The sequence below is a fragment of the Diachasmimorpha longicaudata genome, chromosome 3 (assembly GCF_034640455.1).
Source record: "Diachasmimorpha longicaudata isolate KC_UGA_2023 chromosome 3, iyDiaLong2, whole genome shotgun sequence".
In the NCBI taxonomy this organism is placed as follows: Eukaryota; Metazoa; Arthropoda; class Insecta; order Hymenoptera; family Braconidae; genus Diachasmimorpha; species Diachasmimorpha longicaudata.
In genome coordinates, this window is record NC_087227.1 from 7,675,572 (window position 1) to 7,696,712 (window position 21,141).

Here is a 21,141-nt window from a genome sequence, read left to right on the forward strand (position 1 = left end):
AGAGAAAAATTTGACAAGAATTACCTGGAAAGGTAATCGTGCAGTGGAGTGCAATTCAATGAAAGTCTAATCGTTTGTGGAGGATAATCGAAATGTGGAGGAGGTCGAAAAAATACACTTTTCACTGTCAAAATGGTCCTCCTATGTAATAAAATTTGCCACAGCGTTAGGATATTTATTTTCATGCTCATCTGAAGATTATTGAAAAATAATGAAAATGAATTCTTTCTAAACGCGTTCCATAGGGAAATATCTTTCGTTATAGACAAATTAAACGTAATATATTCACACAATGAAAAATTATTTATATTCACTGGGATAATTTGACAGAATCTACGATTGATTCCATAAATGCTAATTCTGCGTAATTTTTTAAGACAGTGAGACAAATTCACAATACGCCTCGCACCTGACTTGTTCGATAATTTTTCTCTATTTTTATTATGGGCCTGAAACGGATAGTGCAGTTGGTACCGAATACGAAAACAATCACGAGAAAATAATTGCACTTGCAAATATTAATGACCAAAAATCAATTGACAACTGGTGATAACATAATATTGTTCGACTGTTGCACTGAAATTCCACTAGGACTTCTGGTTTTCATATTTGACATCGCCGTCGCTAGATAATCCAAATAAAAAATAGAAGAAGACTAGTTGACTTCACTTTTGCGATTGAATATTTCATAATTAATATTTCTCCAAATATGTCACTGTATTTTTCTTCTCTAATATTCGGAGATAAAATATTGTAATAATGAGTAACTAACAGAGTCGCTATAACCCGGGAAATTCATTTAATCATCACCTAGACAATGAATATCACGTCTGCTCTGATTCTGGTTTCTCCTCTCGATTCGTCTCGTTATACTCCATCTCATGAGTTGCATTTTTTATTCATTAAACGTAACTGCTTCACAAGACAAAAGAAATCACAGAAAATTTTGATCCGACGGCGGGTCGTCTGGTCAATGAGCGACACCACTGTATCGTCACTAATTGGCCTCAGTTGACCCACGAGAATGCATGATCACTGGGAGGGGGGTGATGGGGAGCAGGGGTAAGCGGTGGCACGAGGATGTATAACAATTTGTCGAGGGTAATGTGAGGAAAAATTGGGGGGAGAATTTTTATTAAATTTTTTGTTTTGTTTTTTTTTAATCGACGATAATGTTTTACCCGAGAGGGGCGAGAAGCGACTGATGAGAACGATCACGGGCGTAGGTTCTCCAGCTCGGTTTCTCCCCACCGTGTTGCCGTTGTACCCCCACCAGACTAGTAGTCGCGACTCCTACACGCGTCGGCGGACTGGGGAAGAGGAATGGAGTTAGGGTGCGGGTGAAAGGAGTGAGTGAGGACGAACATTGGAAACCTGGGGCACTTGGGTTATGACAGGAGGGGCGTTTCGATTCATAAATCAGAGGGAGTAGAGGGGCGGAGCTTGGATGAACCATTCACCGAGGACTTTATTAATTATTATTATGGGTTATAGTGACACCCCCTTGGCGTTACCACCTACGCAATAGAGGGAGGGGAGGTGATGGGTTTATGGTGAGGAGGAATTTTGTTGATGATGGGGAGTTGATTTGTTTGGGATTTGGAATTTTTTATCAATTTTTTTCATCGCATTTTTTAAGTTTATATTGTTGAAATTGCGGTTGCCATATTTTAGGGATAATCTCTTTATTGTTAGTGCGAGGATATCTGTGGTGATATTGATACTCTCATATTGATCCGAATTGTCCGGCAATTGTAGGCCGAATGGGGTTTTAAATGTCACACTTGTCTGTGGGCAATGGGATATAAACATCTGTTATTTTTTGCAATTTGCATTCACAATGTCTATGCATCCATTGTGCATTCATCTCGGGACTTCGATGATTAGTTGTCTGAAGGCCGCAATAACTGCTAGTTGAGACAAAGATACTTGATTTTTAAATTAATGCACAAATTAGAATTCACAGAAAATTATCATTTGAATATTTCTCTTAGAGGCAGGAATATTTTTAGAATAAACTATCACTCTTTTAGACTTATACATGAAATCATCTCACTAATCACTCTCTTCAGAAATAAATTAGAAATTTTTTCAACTGTTAACTGTTAACGAAACTTAACAGTTCAGGAGAAATTCATGGAATTACCGAAAACATTTAATTTAATTTTGCCATTATTCTTCTTCATCGCAGTTGTTTGCGTAAATTTATTAATAAAAAAAATTGGACAGTTTCTTCCTGTGCCATAAATTAACTTCAAAACTATCCAATAAAATAAATTCGCTTAATAGACTTGTCACCACGAAGGCTGATTTCTCCTCATTTCGCCACCCGAAAAATCTCTCATTAGCATTGAGGAGTAATATACCCAGGGATAGATTTCGCCACGTGGCCAGGTAAATTTTCTTGACCTCCCACGCAAACTCATAATTCACCAACTGCATTAAATTCCATCTGGCCAAGGTCAGGGTCATTCGGAGGAAGCAAAAATGCTTTTTTCCTCTTTGTTCGTGTTGCGCAATACCAGATGTCAATCAGCTCTGTGAAATCCATTTAGACTGGAAGCTACTTCATAACATTCTTCTGGTTCCAAAATGATTTATTACGAGGTACCATATATCATACAGTCGTAAAGTCAGCGGGAGAAGACCGGCAACTGCGGAGGAAAAAATAAAATACGGGTGGGGATTTTTCCGAAAAATTTTTGTCAAAATGGAAGTTTTCAACGTTCGTGAGGTATCTACGAATTTTCACAACTGACTCTCAACCCCAGACGGGGGCGACAATAGTGAAAATGGGTCGGAAGTCATAATTTACAACCGGGCGTTCTATTCGTCGCGTCGGAGAACCTGGAAATAGTCCTTTAAATGTAACGCCAGGACATCAACATTTCACTTTCTAGAATACGAAATTTTCGAGGATAGGTCGTTTATTCAAGATTGATTAATAGATTTTCACATCGTGAGAATGGATTTGTTAAGATTTTTTTTTCCATTGAAGTTCATTAAATTTTAATTCACAGCGGTAAAAGGAATATTCGTGGAACGGATTTTCACGGAGTTTCATTTTTTTTTCTTTGAAAGTCAAAATTTGCGAATCTTGTGGCAATTACTACACCTACAGTTAATAATAATAATTAATGAAGGGGCTCGATAGAACAAAGTATCAATATCATCATCGTTATCGTGACCTCAACTGACATGAGGTATCAATTTAAAAAATGCCCACAATGTGCGATAACCACCAGATGACAAACGACAATTGAACGCTTTTGATCAATTGAATTAATAATAACGATAAAAAAATTGTTTTCGATCTCCTTTTGGGGTGAGATTCCACATTTATTTTATTGGAAACTTGTTCGCGCTAGCGAATGCAGTGTAAAGGAGAGTGAAAAATAAATGAAACAGGTTAAAAATAAGGTGGATAAACTCGTATTATCTTATCGGGCCCACGAGCAACATCGCAACCCATTGAAATACTTATTTATTCGTAAATTAATAAATAAGTTCGATCGATGCCTTGGGCACTTTCTCAGCCGTGGACTCGTGTTTTAGCCATGTCCCAAACTATAGTCAGACAAAATAACCCACCGGAGGGAATTCAATGGTCAAGGATGAATATAACCCGTTGGGTATGTTATCGGTCTTATCGCGATATCCTTAACGCAAAATCATGATCGTTATACGAAACTCGTGAAACTTGGTCAGGGAGATATGGAGTACATGAATTTTAGGGGCGAATGGGTAAGAGGATTTCAATGTTTCATTTTGGAGGAATTATCAACTATTCGTCAACAAAATAAAAGAATTTTTTAGTGAATGAAATCGTATTTTTTGCACAAAGTATTTTAATGATCATTATCTCGTTCTAACCTCCCCATTTTTTTAGAGGTAGAACTTTTGATGAATTTTCTAATGTTTATAATAATTGAAGGACTTCACTCAACATAATAAATGAATCACCTGACCATTTTCAAGGCCAGCTGATCCAGTTCAGAATCCATAACTCAATTCCGTCAACTTCTAAGAAATTTCTATAAAATTTTGAAAAAAAAAATAAAATCATAAAAATACAAAAATCGTTTCATTGAAAGTGATACATCTCCAATAAAACTGAACAATTTAGTCATTCAATTCGATAATATATGGTGGTACCCATAAAACCATCAAGAGCCATTGTCACAAGCATTCGCGAGCAACTGGGGGGGAGAGGGGCAGTTGAGGCCCCGCGTGGGCGGCTGCTGGTCACTCGGTTAAGAGGAGCAGCTGTTCAGACGGCTCTTTCCAGTACCAGCTGACCACCTAAAATTCGAAGTGTCCTTTGTCCACCGATATTTTTCCCCCATTAGACGGTAACGCGTGCGCGGGCGGACATCATCTCCCCTTCCTCCCCCCCCCCATTTCATCCCCATTTCGATCAACAATTTCCTCTCATTTTCATCATTTGATTTTTTCCTTCCATTCTGTTCCTTTTCTAGTCAGGGCCCAAGTTGAAAATGTGTCAAACTCGTGGTCACCTATACCTGACTATATTCATGGTCAATAGGGGGAGGGGATGTAGTTGACCGTAATCATTGACCCTTAGTGCCAATAATGCAATCAACGCCCACGCAATTAAAGTTGAGTGTGTGTATTGTTGTTTTTGGTCAGCTGGCGATTGATGAATTTATTGACTGGAGTTGGTGAAATATTATTTCCTCCAGGAGAAATAAAAGAGAAAAATTGAAAAGTATCTCAGGGGAGAAATGATTATTAAATTTCGGGCATTTCTATGTCAAACATAATTAAATTTTTGGCGCATTTGTTTCATTTTATTCGGTAATATCGTACATTGAAGGACAAATAATCGTTCCAAACTGTTAATAACGAATTTTTAATTTTTATCCAATCTGTCAATTCACCGAAAAATAGTTAATTAATTTGAAAATCTTTCAAGTCACCGGCACACTCCGTCACGGACTGTGTCGAACCCCCTGTGCTGTTGGGGCAGAAAAGCCTCGAAAGTGAAAAGAAAAGAGAATGAGAGACAAAATTCGGGGTAAAAGGCATCAGAGGCAAATAGGTGGCGCGTGCCTGTAGCGCGTGACACCCTCACCATACCCTTGACAGAAACCCAGCCCGGAAAAACCCATAAATAAATATCCCCAAGAAACCCTGGTGGCACGTCATATTACGTACATATTCGTGAAACCCTGAGGAACTGAGAAGAGTTATATTGCCAGGGATGAGAAGGGACGAGGGGAAGAAAAAATACGAGTAAGAGAGAGAGGGAAAGAGGGAGGGAGGGGAAGGGAGACATTTCCGAACGACTGTTTTTCGTTTTATATCGGTTTAGGGTGGGGTATGTATTATTTTAGAGTCTTTTAACCCCGCGAATATCCATATATTCTGACAAGATGGGTGATGAATATTTTTAGAGCCATTCCCATTCGTATATTTATGCGACGCGTGCGTTTTGGATGCAGGCATCTTTTACATATTTCAGGAAAAATGCGTCGTGAGGTTTTGGGGGATTTTGTTTTGTTTTTTTTTTTTTCACTGGTAACAGACTCAGTTGTCGTTATTTCGTGTATACGACAGACGTCGGGGATAGTCCCGAGGGGGAGACGCACTCAACTATCTATAGAATCTTGGGGAGATAATGTCGACTGAAATGAAGTGCAATATTTGGGGAAATGGATTTTTTTTGCTTTCCAATGGAAGCATTGTAGTAATTGAAATTTACATTGTCGATTTTCTGGGTTATAGCGGTTCGTTATCGTATATAATAATTATGTATAATACAATAAGATAATTGTTATGTTGGATATGTGAGGACATACGCAAGAAACTTTGTATTCCATTCATCGCTGATGAATAGGAGGAGTGGAATGATTTTTTTCAGACTCCAGAATTAAATTAAGATTCAGATTTCAGACTAATGATGTCATTTTATGACAGGTCTGCATGTATTGGCGAATTGTTGCATTAAATTGAGGAAAAAATTGATATTCGGAGGAGTAGAGAGATATGATTTGAATCGAATGAGGATATATGGGCATTACCTTGAATTTTTATTATTGCACAAAAGGAGAAATTGAGTAATCTCGATAAATATCGAATGATCAATTGAATTTTTATGGATTCGCCACTGCAACGTGAAATTTATTTTCCTCAATTTCCATTTTCCCCTCAATAACAATTACCTAATGACAGAATCACCGCCAACCGATCCATTAATCTCATCTCTAAATCATCGTCCCACGACCATAAAGATTAATTTCAATTAATGAGACATTTATCTCCCGTCAATTACCCAGAAAAAAAAATATAAACAACCACGGTATTAAATTCATGCAGTTGGATAAAATATTTTAATAATTAATAAATTTTCATCGGCGAAAGAAAACACGATGAATAATACATTCTCAATTAAAATCATTCCAAGCAACTTTAATCATATACCTCGGGGGGAAAAAAATCATTGCAGTTGGGTGGAAGAAGTGGATGAGAAAGATATCGCATGTGATTAAATCCAAAGCATTTAGTACAACCTTATTTTATTACGATAAATTTTGTTATGCTTATGTAAATTATCGTTTAACGTTTGGCTTTCACGTGCCTGTTGTGAATCCCGTGGCAGCTGGCCAGGTTGCGTATTAAAGTAGCTACGTTTTTCCAGTAAAAAGGTGTCACGCGAGATAATCTCACCGAGTAATTAAAATGCCCCAGGAGGAGACGTACGTATATAGAGTATGCACCGTGTATATCACAAATGGTCACGTTGTGGCTGATTTTACGGCTGATAAAATGTCTCTGTAAATTGTTATTTTTTTTTTTTATTCTTAAATCCCGTGACATGACATGGTGGATAACCAATGTATATTCGTTGCTCGTATGTGCAGATCAAAGATCTTTTTTTTTCGAATTATTAAAGGGTGTTTAAACATGTCATTGGGGATGAGGGTCGCTGATCGCTGAAAGTGCGAAATTCGCAGAGTGAATTTTCCCGATATTTTTTTCACTCTCAGCGTATGTTTTTGAGGTTTAAAATAAGATGTGACACAATCGAATCGGATCGTTTGATCACGAGATATTGATTTACGAAGATTAATGGTTTTTTTGTGAAAAAATTATAACGTCCAAAGCGTAAGAGATGACGAATAAATGCACCGAAGATAATGAAAATTTATGGTGATTACTCAGAATTTTTCAATTTCACTAATTAAAATTCAATGAGCCGTTATTACCACGCTCATGTGTTCAGCCGGCTTTAAACCTCATTGTCAGTAGTTTTATGCTCCACGTCGTCTCACAATGCGAGTTATTTTCCCTGGGCCGGAGTTGTAACCGAGAGAAGCATCAACCGGGGCCGCGCCATTACAACTATAATAATTTCGTGGTAGCGATTTTCTAACGAGGTTTCTTACCCAGTTATTATACTCTTTATATATCCTTTCACCGAACTCATTAATCCACGTTAATTAAAGTCCACGGGGAGGTGCATTCATTTCTCACATATAGACTTAATCGAAAGACAGTTTGAAGCGCGTGCCCCAGTGGAGGCTTCAATTTTTCTTTGGGTATTTATTGTTGTTTTATCGTGCGAGAATATGTGATTTTTTTAAACTACTCCACCGTGAGAAAAATGATAATTTACGGGAGGAGTGAAGATCAAACGTTCCGACAGTTGGAGAATGTCGATGGCTGAAGGGAAATTTTGTCGGTCGAGTTGCCGTTCGTTTATTAACTGTAATTAATCGAATGACGAACATTTCCAGGTACAATACGCTCTCAACGAATTCGTTGATCAATCGAATTTTTTTTCTTGCCAAATGTTCATTGACTTGAGAGAAGTTTATATTTTTTCAAAATTCTTCCTTTTCCGATTGTTGAATCGTTCGTTCTGTTCTGCGAATGAGAATATTTGCAATTGTTTTCACAAATTGATAATGCCCAATGTCCCAATATTCGCACAATAGTCCTCAGCATCGGTGGCAATATTTTCTTCACGATTGAATTATTACAATAATTGGAAATCAAAGATAGTACATTCTATCCAACCGAAAAGTTATGACCAATACGAATAAGATAAGGTCTCGATGTCTCTCGGGAGAGTGGGCAAGGGGTGGTATCAGGACCTCAGACGCTTCCTCGGACTGAGCATTATGTTATATGGGTATAAATAACCGAATGGGAGCAATAATACGTAATAATATATCAGTCGGGATTTTAGTGCTGCAGCTTGGTCGCTCGGCCCACCGGTCGTAACTCATCGCGCGCGCCCGCTGTCTTACTTCGGCTTTTTTCTCATTTTTTTTTCTTTCTCTTTCTCTCGTCAGACACTCCCTTGTACTTCGTTTATACACACATGATGCATACACCCGGGCGTCATAAGTCCGCGTTGAATAATTTTTCCAATTGATTTCAATTTTTTTTATTCCGATGTATTTTTTAATTTTTTTTTGTCACTCGATGGATCCTTTTTTTTTTTCTTCATTCTGATGTTTTTTCGGCTGAATTATTGGAGGCTGGTATAACGGGAAACAACCCCTCTCATCAGTCTGAGGGGGGAAAATGGAGTCGAGAGATTCTGCACGAGCCGAGAGGGAGTTGTAATAATTTTCCAAACCATTAACCTCTTCTTTTATGCACAAGCGTACGGACTAATAAAATTGGGTAATTTGGTGATTCGTTGTGCTTTCATGCATACAATTACTGGAGCAAAGTTTGTGAATGAAAATACCATAAATTATTATGCATATTTATTATTCAGGCAGTTATGAAATTAATTTTTGGAAAATATTCTCGGGTTTGTTGATGATGATAGCGAAAGATGCGTTAGCCTTCTACAGGAGCGATTTGCAAATTCATATGTCAAAAAAATTGACTCCATTTTCAAGATATTTTAACAATGTTTAACATAAAATTTGTTTCATCCAAATTGTACCATTAGTTCTCGATATATCTCGACTTAAACATCAGGCAATTTAAATGTACTTTTCCCGTTGAGAACAAACTTGATATTTCATTCATCGACAATTAAATAAAATGAAGAACGTGCCGATCTCACAGCCCTCCGGCATTAATATTATATAATACCAAATGGCGGGGGTTGTGAAAATAAAAAAAAAAATATACGAGGAGAAAAGAAAATATAAGGAATCGAAGAAGAGTTATAACAGTTGGGGTTGCAACGGCAAACAGAATATTTGGCATGAAGACGAGGGTGAAGTGTGTGGGGATGAGGAGTAGGGGGTAAGAGGGTGTGATTCCAAGTTTCTCGCATTTCTCCGCAAACAGCCCGAAGTCTCTATGACGCTAGGGGGGAGGGGGGACCAACTTCCTCCCCTTCTCCCCATTTTTCTGACTCTTTCTGTTATTTTTTTTATTTCTTCTGTACTGTAATACTTCCGCCCTCCTATTTCCAAGTCTCTATGGCTCCCGGCTGCACCTTTATCACTTTTCATCCCTCGACGCGTGTGCCCACAGCCACCAGTGGCAGCATATATCCTTGATACTAACGGCTGGAGATGATCTCTCTTCTTCGGAGCGATTCCCAATGGAATTGAAAATTCCATATATCGGGGGGTATGCGCTGGTATTTTTTTTTTTTTCTGGATTGGGTCATATATTTGGAGTTGTCGGTGAACTCTGTCGATCATTCAATCCCAAACAGAGTGAAAAATATTTTTCGTTTTATTCGCTGCTGTTTTAATTATAAGGAAATTTTTTTGGGGGAGTTTCCAAGAAATTGAAAAAGTGGTGTTAATTGTTGTTTGATTATTTCGATGAGGAGTGGTGCTAGTGAAAAAAGTCATCAATAATTTTTTTCAGAATATTTTATCACCTATCAGAAAGAGTTATTGACTTTTTTTCCTAGAATCATTGGTTATCGAGATATTCCGTTATTATAGAAATAAGTTTCGGAGGGCACAGAACAAAGTGATTAAAATGCAAAAAATACTAAAAATACTTTTGTTAATTGCTTAGCTATCTCCATAGAAACTGGTTGTGGTAGAAAATATCTCCATAATATTTTTTATATGAATTTTCGCAATATATAATGAAGATTTATGGCATTTTCTCCGGCAGTCAATCGTTATCGAAACATTCCAACGTTTATGAATACAATTTTTTAATGATTCTGATGAAAAAAGAAAATTCGAAAATTCAAATGGATAATTCTGCAGCATTTCAGGGTATCAGTAAATCAATTGTCTCACCTTAATTCACAGAATAAAAATTAATGGATCGTAATGTCAGGTGAGAAATACAACCATGAGAGTGTGAAACTCCAATTCTATTTTCGAGAAGTTAAATTTTCAGACTGAATAGACACTGACATATAATTGTAACCTGTATACGTTCGATGTCAACTGAACTTGTTAAGTTAGCGTTTGTTAGTATAATGTGTATATAAAGAATATACATATTGTCTGTGTATATTGGAATAGTCAGGACATGCTAAGCGCCGTAGGGTGTTTAGAGGCGTCGAAGGAACCCGAAGTTGCATATAGGAAGAGGTACAAACTGTCTTTTCTCGGTGTCCACGAATGTCTAGGAGAATTGGCGGTAGTGGGGTAGTGATGGTGGGAAGGGGGGGGGGTGGTAAGGGGAAGGGAGGAGGACATACGCCTCGATAAATCAGTGTGTGCTGCGGCGTTTTCGGTCGCGCGTACATCACGCCGACTGGCTAGCCGTCTCTCCTATTGCAGTGGCATATGTGACTATGTTGGTTTGAAAATTTTATCTTTTTATTTTCTCCGTGAATTTTTCTTTTACGTTTATTTTCATTTCACACCGAGAAATGCAGCCACACGAAAATAACTGCTACGGGTACAACTTTTTGGCAACAATTGTCATCTTTATGTGATGGAGATAATGGGGAAGATTTATTTCGTTTTTATGATTTCCTTGTGGAAATTTTATCGGCAGATTTGATGCTACGAGAGGAAAATATAATTGAGACAATTATATTCGTTTGGAACAATTAAACAAACGAAATTTTCGCATGTAATACCACAAGAGCTCCGAAATTATCGGATATTTCCCGATAGGTTCGTTGCAAACAAATGAACGTGTCAAGTTTTCCAGTTTAAAAATCACGAGCGCGAAGCGCGAGTGATTTTTCTGGAAAACTTGACGAGCTTATTTGTTTGCAGGGAACCTTGAGGGAAATATCAGATAATTTCGAAGTTCGAGTGGTATTCGGGGGATTATTTTTTGCAATTTACAATTGAGGGTTACTTCAACATTTGTTTTTTTTTATATATATCAACATGCAAAATTTCCAGTGAAATTTCCAAGAATATCCGCTGAAATACCGTGTTGACTATACAAAATAACGTCGAATGGTGCAATCCTATTGGCCAAGATTTGGATGGGAAAAATAATCATTTGGATATTCATTTTTAGTTTTGTTAGAAAGATATTCGATGATCGGTAAAATTATATTTATTTATATTGAAGTTCTAGGTCTTCGTATGAGACCCTAAAAATGACTTAAATGTAGAGCATGATCGTCTTAAAGAAGGGAAAAAATGTTGTTATTTGATTAATTTATTGAAATAGAATAAAATCGCTGTACATATAAATTCAACGAAATTCTTCAGTTTATTCTTTGGACGGTGGGGACATGGGGACCATGAAAATTTGATATGCCAGCGGCATACGACAAAAAGATCTTCTTTCCTACGTACATCGGACTTGTTCCGGATGACGACAATTTTTGTTGAGAGGTAAAACCTCGACTCAAAAAGATGTCGTCGTTAGAAACCACTGGTCTGATTTTTCGAGAGAGCTTGGGGGTACGGTATTGTCCTGGGTATTGTGGAATGGAGGAGCTTGTAATCCTCCACCGCGGATATACCCGCAACAAGAATGTTTGACAATGAGAGAAATATCGTAATGGAGAAGTGAATTCACGGCTCTAAATCGACTAATTAAACTAATTTTCATCGTAAAATCGAATTCAAATGAGAGTTTTTCTCACGCAAATGATGTTCATCTTTTTGTTGTCTGAAAAATTGATAAAATCGATTTTCCAGAAAATAAAAATCGAAGATAACTATTGCCTTAATAATTTCGTATTGTCCCACGTGAACTCACTTATTTATATTTATTTTCTTTTCTTCAATTGTTATTTTATCATAACACTTGTAGCTGAAATAATCGGTAATCGTTAATATTTCGGTTTGTTATATCTTGGGCCTCGTGAAAATATCATTTTTATACCTGAACAACTCAATACCATTAAAAAAGAATCCATTTAAGTAGTTTCGGTTGACGACAGTGGGACAAATTTTTCCGCAACGAAAAATTCGAATAGGAAACATTACCGAAGAGTGTCCCTGTCGGCTCCCCCCGGGGGTACAAACGTATTACATTTTAAAATGACAAAAAAAAAGGGAGATGGAGAATGAGAGAAAGAGAAAAAAAAATGAAAGCAGCTAATAATGGACAGACTGGGATAATATGAGGTATACATCCCCGATGTCCCCTCAATATCAGGTTCAACTACTTCATACACAGGAGTATTGGTACTCGTGTCTCTAGGTGCAGTCTTCCGAAAAGCCGTGTGTAAACACCAACTCCCCTCACTTTTTTATTTCATTTAACGAATGTCATATGTACGGGTATAGTTTCTGGGTGAATCAAAACCCAGTTTAGGAGACCACGACATCCTGTCAATTCCCTGAGTTCTCTGTTTTTTTTTTTAATCTGGGAGATCCCTTGTGCTCTTTATGCGACATTCCACTGTCAAGCAAGAATATCCCTCTTATATTTTTGGTATGACAGCGGGATGGTATTAAAGATATTCAAGTAGACTTTACTATTCGGTATAAACGGAAAGAAATTTTGGATAAAAATTAAATTTAGAGAGCGAAACATGGGACGAAGTTACAATCAATCACTTTTTAGGTCAAGTTTTGTTGCAAAAATCAGACTTGGGAGATTAATTTTTGTGATAAAAGTCATCTACGTCCCTTGTTTCGCCCCCTGAATGCCTACTTTTAACCTAAACTTTCTTTCCACGTACATAATTACTTCAAACATTTCCAATCATCAAATTTATCAAATTATTAGCAGCTTACGTTTGAGCACAAAAATCAAAAATTCTCGCGGAGAAAAATACCTAAAGTACCCAGAAATACTTGAATATCAAGGGCTTTATCTAAAACAAATGGTTCTCAAAATTATTTCACAAAAAACACTAGTAAATCTAAAGATAATCTCTCCAGTAGCAAATAGAAAATCCAAAAATTTATCTCCTTCAATCCACCCATTATCTCCTTAAACACTGTTTATACCGCACTCAGATAACCTACTCAGACCTGTTCTAGCTAATAAACTTTCCTATAAAAATCCCCACCAACACATTTCCTCCCCCCCTCCGGCTAATTGAACAATTAGCAGAACATCCGCAATCGAAAAAATCGTGAATTCACAAAAAGGGAAAAACCATCAGAATTCACCATTTTTATTCTATGAAAAACCGGAGACAAAAAAAAAATCTCTCCATCCCTTCTCCTCTGCGACATTCCATCCCATCAGACAACAATCCCGCGCCCCTCATCCCTCGCACAAAAAAAAAATAATATGTCCCCAGATATTAATAACACGTTTCCGTCAAAAACTGGGGCGGTGTTCTCTCCACTGACAGATATATTCTCGTAATTTGAGAACATATTCGGTAACCAGAGGGGGTTGCAGGAGGGGGAGGGGGGGGCAGCCCCTCTCTCCCTTGCGACGGGGTTATGCATAGTATGAATAATATGTATATGTGTGTGGTTAAGAGGTAGAAATGGCGTTGGAGGTTGCGCGTTTGCTTTGAGCTGTCCGGCTATTGGAGGGACAAATGAACGGGTCTGAGAGTGGTTAGGTGGGCTGGCACACACGAGTTCTTATATTATATGGTATTATAATACATGAGGCGTGCAGGTAAAGGCTATGGTGTACCCCCCCCCCTATCCCCCCTCCCACCATCCTCATTCCCTCCTGTCCCCTCGTCGCCCGGTCTTTCCTTCCTCCTCTTTGCCTCTTCGTCATTCTGCCCTTTACGGTTGTAACCAAAGGGGTTCTCATGGTGTGCGTATAGCTGAACGGAAGGTGAGTGTGAGGTATACGGGTTTTCGACGACATCAGGATAAATTGTTATTGGTTTTCAGGGTGAGGGGAATGGGAAAGGGGCAAGAGGGGGGGAATTTTGCAGCCCTTTTTGGGGTTATGGAAGAGGCATGCCTTGACGGCACGTATGATATGCTAACGAGCGGGTTGGAGACAAAGCGGTGCGGATTGGTGGTTCGGTGGGGAGGGGAAGGGATGGAAGATGGTGGAAAAATTTAAGGTGAATTTTTTGGATATTTTATGGGAATTCTTGGGGATTTTTTTTGAATTTTTGAGAGGTTAGTTTTGGTTGAAAGGGGGGGAGGTGGAGCAAGGGGAATGTGGGGGTGAAAATGGAGGGATGGGATAGGAAATGGTGGAAAATTCTAGGGGAATTTAGAGAGGGATTTTTTGGTGAAAAATGTCAGAATATTGACATTTAATTGTTAATATTGGTTTGATTATTTTTTTGGATTATGCAATTGAAAAAATCATGGGGTTGTTTGAATAATTTTCCAATTAATTGTGCAACAGATACAGTTATCAAGTAGTTGAATAAATGAAGTTGTAACCAAGAATTGAAATGAACAAACGAAAGGAATTAATTCTCGGAATTGTTCTCGTACTCGTTGAATAATGTTTGAATAATGAAAATTAAGATTTATCTGCTGCCCCCCTCTTACAATGAATTATCATTGGTAACACTGTTCTTATCAAATTCAGAATAAAACCTATGTACGTAGGACCTCAACTTTAATAAAATTGTGTATTCACTCGACGTTGGAGATAAGGAATGAAAAGGTGTCCGGAAACGAGTCATAGATTATGTTTACTTATTGCTGCTGGAGTACGATCAGACGGGTTAACATATACTCGCTACAATTGTTACTCCTTTCCACCTATTTTGATAACCAAAATCCCCATTACCTCCCATGTATCAAAGACAATAAAGAAAATTGACAAGGCAAAAAAATATTTTTCCGCACTGCTTTTTCCTTTTCCTCGTGACAAATGTAAAAATCACTGCGGAAACATATCGTTCATGACTAGGACCATAGGGATTAAATTTTTTTTTTTAAACAAAACTAGAGTCTTTCATTGATTTCACTGTGTGAAAAATCGTTATTAAATTCAATGAAAATTCAATTCATGATTTTAAGAAAGAGAATTCCTCACCGGCCGCAACTTATCGTTTTTTCCTCGAAAATTATTTCATTTAACGTCCGCGAATTTCCAAGGGGTGGAGTGGCAATGCGAAGGGAGGTACAAACTTGCGGAATACTCGTCAGGGAGGCAGGGTGATCACGTGGGTAAAGGAAAAAGAAAAAAAAAATGCTGGAGATGCTAATCTCCCATAGCGCCGATGGGGGAGAAACTATGTGCTAATGCGATCCCGTTTAGCCAAGTCACCCGGAAAACGGGACACCCGCCCTTCTCCCCCTCCCTCCTCTCTACCCCCCTCTCAGTTCATTTCCTTTTTTTTTTCTCTCACGATTACCGAATACACATACGAGATCGAATCATAACGCAGTGGAACGAGATCTCGACGAATGACAAAGTGAATGAAAAAAAAAACTTGCATTATCGAGGGCAGGAGAGAACAGAGTAAATCCCCGCGGTACATTATATTATTGTTACTCATCGCTTCATCATGGCCGATGGGTTACCAATGGATTTTATTATTTTTTGATGGACATATGTCGCACGAAACAGAAATGCAAATTTTTTTTTTTTTTCGGAAATTCGTATTTGGCAGATGTGTAAACAAATGTCGTTATCTGGTACCGGTAGATCTGAATGAAACAGGTGGCGGTGGATTTGGGGGAGAAATTTTTAATTCCGAGACGTTGTGTTGCACCTATTTAATGTCATTAATTTGGATAAGTACGGCGAGACAAATTTGAAAAATGAATAAAAATTTCTTCGGCGATTTTAATGACATGAGTAAAACGCACGGTAAGAAAAATTCTTGAAAAATTCCTGTTCCGTAATCTGTCAGTCAAAGCAGAATTCAGTAAAAATTACGGCACCTTCTGGACTTTGTGCTGAAAGTTCATTGAAAGAGTCCGCAATTGCTCTGTAATTTTTACCGATTATTGTTTTAACTGGCAGATTACAAAACTGGCACGTAATTTCAAAAGAATTTTTGTCTCCGTGCGGTCATTACTGAAGTTGTGATATCTCGTAACGAACTGATGCGATTCCCACAAATCACATATCTTTGTAAATATTAGGAAATTACCTTCAAAATGGCGGAAAATTTTTAAAATTTCACTCTGCCAATGCCGAGATATTGCCCAGTGAATTTTAGTTAATTTTGTACATCTTGAGGGACTGAAACGTTTAAATTCACACATGAAGTGAATTCTGACACTAACAGTGTGTACATGTCGTTAAGAATGGGATTAGGCCTATATCCATCAAAATAACTCGTGAAGAAGTGTATGGAAGAGAGACAGAGTTAAAGAGGAAAAACGAGGCAAAGGGTAGCGTTTAAATTGGCCGAGTTGAAGCGTCGACGTGCGTTTAAATGCTCGTCCATGCGACGACACATCAAAAGAGAGTTGAGTGGGTGGAGGAGCGAGGGGAGAGGGAGAGAGAGAGAGAGAGGGCGAGAGTTTAAGGGTCTCATATTATTTGACAGGCGCGAAAGGGTTATCAGGGTGACACTGTGACTGTTGAACTGTGTTTATGCGGACTGTGGTGGGAGTTAGGTGACACGGGGAATTGTATTTGCTTAATAACCAGGGGCTTCTGATGTAACTAAATTCAACCCTCTGGGCTTATTACTGTCATTTCAATGGATTCACGTTGTAGAGTCATTAGAATTATCCTTTGTCTTATTTTTCATTAGTTCATCTTCATTTTTTTTCACTCTAATGAAAAAAATATCAGCCATTAATTTTTATTTTCTTTATTTATTGTTATATCGACCTATTACAACTCCATTATATCTGCTTCTGTTTGAGTTATCGTCAAATATATTTGATCTTTCGTATCAAATATTGTCAGATCAAGTGCAGAGGTTTTTGGTGGAGGTGCAATTTTTTTTTCTCGGTGTATGATTTTTTTTATCTGGTTAGAAACGTCTTAGGGGTGAAATAAGGATTTTTGAAAGGGGTTTAGGTGTAGGTGGAGCAAAGTGGGTGGCTTGGGAGGATTTTTCAACCGGAAGGTTCTCTTGTTATCGAGTGACACCATTTACGTCCCCTGCTGGTGTGAGATATGACGCAGTTGAATAATGAGGTTTATCGCTTAATTTGAATTCATTGAAAATTTTTTTTTTGTTAGGACTAACACATGAGGCTGTTGGTATGTGGAAAACGGTTACATTCCGGACATTGAAAATATCTTAATCTGGCGGTGCGCCAATTGGGCTCGTCCGCGTGTCCTTCATGCCTTTCGAATTATATATAGAGTATTGTTTTCTCTTATTAATCATTTTGGGGTGGAATGAATTGGTGCGAGAGGGGGGGGGGAGGGGCGAGGAGAATGAATGATTGACTTTGGGAGAGAGGGAGAGAAAGAATTTTCATAATTTTTCATTATCGCACTGAGGTGGACGAGTTCGTAAATGAAAATATCGGTTCCACAAGTAAATCATTGACTATTTTCGTGGATTTAACTGCAAAAAAGTGCTAAAATATAATTTAGAAAAATTGTCGAACAGCAGATGTCATGCCGTAGGGTACAGAAATTCGGGAAAATGTCAACAACTCGAGATTAATGACATTGAACCGATTCTCATTAATTCACCATAGCAGCCCCTCGAAAATTGTAGTGACCCACTTGGACACATCCTCACCCATAAACATCAATTCAAAAATAATACTGAGAAAGGTTTTGGCATCCATGAGTATTAGATCGGTAACTTCCGACGACACACTTGACTTTTGCCGGGTTATCGACCGTGAAACGAGACACCTGCTCTCCGGGGCCGGGTCTCTCCGCCTCTACTGGAGTGCGAATAGAGTAAGGACAAGAGACAGTGCTTCTAGACAGTGGAATATATATCTCTACGCGGAGTGAGATACCGGTAACGTTCACCACTCAAGTTCTTGTTTCTGTTTCTCGTACTCACTCCGTAGATTCATATCTATCCGGAATTATGGAGTTGGAAAAACATTTTTACCTCAAACTGATTCACAAATCAATTTCTTTAACTGGTAAAAGTTGTCTTAAGGAAGACAGAAAAATGAAGTTGGAAATTGTAATTATGGGGTTGAGTGGCTTTGAGTGCGAACATTTCCGCTTGTCACCGCAAAACATGAAAATCCTTTTTATGAAATGTGCACGGTTAGTTTGTTTTTCAATCTTAAAATGTTGTTTATGCTTGAAATACGCCATTTCACTTTTCCCTGAAAATTACGACTTTTAAATTTCGCGGTTTATATGGTAACTACCACTATCAGAAATTGGACACCGTATTTACCCGGAAAATTGACGTTTCCGTGACCTATAAGTGAACCATTTTTGATCATTTATTTCTCCGTTTTCAGACAAACTTTTTCGTAAGAATTATTAACATAATAAATGGAAATAAAATTTTGTTACCGCAGGGTGAGAAAAACTCTTGAAACATTACGTTTCGTAATCTACTTGTCTATACAATATTCGTGAACTGGCACGTAATTTTTAAGAAATTTTTCTCCACGTGCGTAAGGATCGAAAATTTCTCCTCATCACCATTGGGTCCCGCTTTTCCGGTGCTAGTCCCGTCATTTCCCCCGAAATTTCTCTCAACGTCTGTACACAGAAAGAAATTTTAGGTAAAAATTAGACCTCCAGGGGGTGAAACGAGGGACGAAAATTAGTTGTACCCCAAAAATTACCCTCCCAAGTCTGATTTTTCCAACAAAACTTGACCTAAAAAGTGGTTGATTGTCATTCCGTTCCACACTTCGCCCTCTAGAGGACTAATTTCTATCCAAAAATTTTTTTTTTTCGTGTATTGATGCAAAGTATATGGGATTTTTAACACTTATTTATAACCGTGTATTTATTTCCGTGGAAATCAATCACTTGACAACACGGACAGAAAGATATTCTCGACGAAGAGTTTGAGTAGAGGTTTTTGTGATGTTTGCAGACTGCACGGAGACCCCGAAAAGCCAGTCGGTGAGGTTTGAGAGTCAACCGCTAATTGGCCGAAGACGAGAGGAGTTCACGTATGACGTCGAGGGATTACATGTACGAGTTTTGTCATGCGAGAGATAGACAGAGAGAGTTTTGTAGGACACAGTGCGTGTGAGTAATTTGTTGGCAATTTCACCGTTTATACTTCTACCTCACGGTTTTTGATATTAACGAAATGGCGGATGGGTCAAGTTGCTTGGCGGTTTTGCAAAGTGGAGCGGAATTTGGAGCATGCCAGGATATTTGTGAATGGGAGGAGAAAAAAAAATGTCAATTTATCCCGTTCTTTGATCGTGAAAAATTGCTTTTCGCGAATAATTTCATATCAGTAGTTTTACTTAAATAAATTCTTCGGAAAGTTGATAGAAAATAATACCATTGACTTGAATTGAAATGAGAGGAAATCCAATAAAAATTGTTATTTGAAAGATAACGATATTCACAAGATTGAACTCCTGATCTCAAACAATATGAATAACCGACAATTAATATTCATTTAATTAATATTCATTGAAACCAAAAATTCAAGCAAATTTTTAAATCAAAATTTCACAGAATTAATTCTTCTGAAAATTCTCTCAACAAATGTTCCTTAACTCTCACTTTTCAATTCATTTCATCACAATTTGGCTCATGTCATCAGTTGACATGTTTCTTCCATGAGTATATCCCTCACAAATAAATCGTCCAGGGTGTGCTCCATAATAATTCCCTCACTCCCCCCGTCGCCCTCAAATCTCCAAAACTTTGTACCGCTACTTTCAGCACTAGCTTTCTAACGCATCACGTCCAACAAAAAATTCAATATTTGATATCCCTTCCGTCATTATGTCACGTTCACCCCTCATCGTCTTTTTTTCCCAAAAAAAAAAATAAATAAATCAATAAAACCACAAGAACTCTCACCAGATAAAGGTGGGGGCAATTCTCCAACGGTGGTTGCTTTTGCCGACGCGAGATGTGCCGTTTTCGTCGGGGCACAACACACACTCATAAACGGTGAGGGAGGGAGGGAGGGGGGAGGGGTGGCAGAAGGTGTACAGCAAAACCTGTGCGAGCCGGGCAAATTCCTTCGCGGAAGAGCCAAGGTCGCCAATTATCATTGGTGCATGATGGGCGCGCAAAGGCGGGCTTTAACCGATACAAAATGCGCCTATATGACAGCCCATATTGTACAAAACTTCTCCACTCCACTCCCCTTGTCCCTCAACCCTCAACCCCTGGATTATTTTTTACCAATTAAAATAATCAGACAGTTGTTGTTTTTTTTTATATTATTTATTTGCGTGAACTCCCACGGTGGAGAATGAGACCGAATCCTCTCGTCGCCTCACTGATTTCCTACCAGAATTTTAATTATTGAATGGGAGGGGGAGGGGGGGATGAGAGGAGGGGAGAGGAAAACATGAAATTGTTTTTTCGAGGTCGATGATCCTGCTCTGGTTTCCGCGCTCCGACGGCCGCTCGAGAGGTTTTTTACGGGGGAGTATTCGATCATTGTGGGATTTTTATTGTTCTTTGGTATTGTTTTTGGAAGGTGGTGGAGGGGGAGTTGAGCAGATGATGTTTAATTGTGGGAAAAAAAATGGGGGTTTAATTTAGTGGCTGGATGGATTATTTTTTTTGTTGATTTTTGGTTTCAAATGAAAGCTTTATAAACTTTCCAATTGGAGTTTTCAATAATTTGTGATCTGTTGAGTCGATATGATTCGAAAAATTCCTGCGACATTTCGAGTTTTTCTTCGGGTGTTGTGTTCGTATTCAATTTAATAAAATTAAATTGATAATAAATTGTAGAGGACCGGAGGAAGTGATGTGCAGAATAGGCCATTGGAAGTGTATGTTAAAAATCTAGCTTTCGAGAGAAATCTTTTCTTTTTAATTTTTCCTCATTTCGGAGATTCTATCCAATTAAGA

At 38.2% G+C, this 21,141-nt stretch overlaps 2 protein-coding genes across 16 annotated transcripts in view; one reads left to right on the forward strand and one right to left on the reverse strand.

The window, feature by feature from the left end:
* Positions 1 to 21,141, forward strand: part of LOC135160290 (uncharacterized) — a 179,503-nt gene that overhangs the window by 13,967 nt on the left and 144,395 nt on the right. For 4 of the 5 annotated variants that reach the window (XM_064116693.1, XM_064116692.1, XM_064116691.1 and 1 more), the window contains exon 3: positions 19,178 to 19,335. The exons of the other annotated variant lie outside the window; for it this stretch is intronic. In XM_064116693.1, coding sequence (XP_063972763.1) covers positions 19,293 to 19,335 — 43 coding nt within the window. In that variant the 5' untranslated portion in view covers positions 19,178 to 19,292. The remainder of the gene's footprint in view (positions 1 to 19,177; positions 19,336 to 21,141) is intronic. 5 annotated transcript variants of the gene reach the window in all.
* Positions 1 to 21,141, reverse strand: part of Salm (spalt major) — a 39,040-nt gene that overhangs the window by 12,498 nt on the left and 5,401 nt on the right. Inside the window, exons 1-2 of one of the 11 annotated variants that reach the window (XM_064116606.1) lie at positions 811 to 2,149; positions 25 to 141 (exon numbers count right to left, since the gene is read on the reverse strand). The exons of 9 other annotated variants lie outside the window; for them this stretch is intronic. Coding sequence is in view for 1 of the 2 variants with exons in the window: in XM_064116604.1 (XP_063972674.1) it covers positions 811 to 892 (82 nt within the window). In the remaining variant the exon portion in view is untranslated. Of the gene's footprint in view, positions 1 to 24; positions 142 to 810; positions 2,151 to 21,141 lie in introns of those variants that run through there. One more of the 11 variants, XM_064116604.1, reaches the window with a different exon arrangement.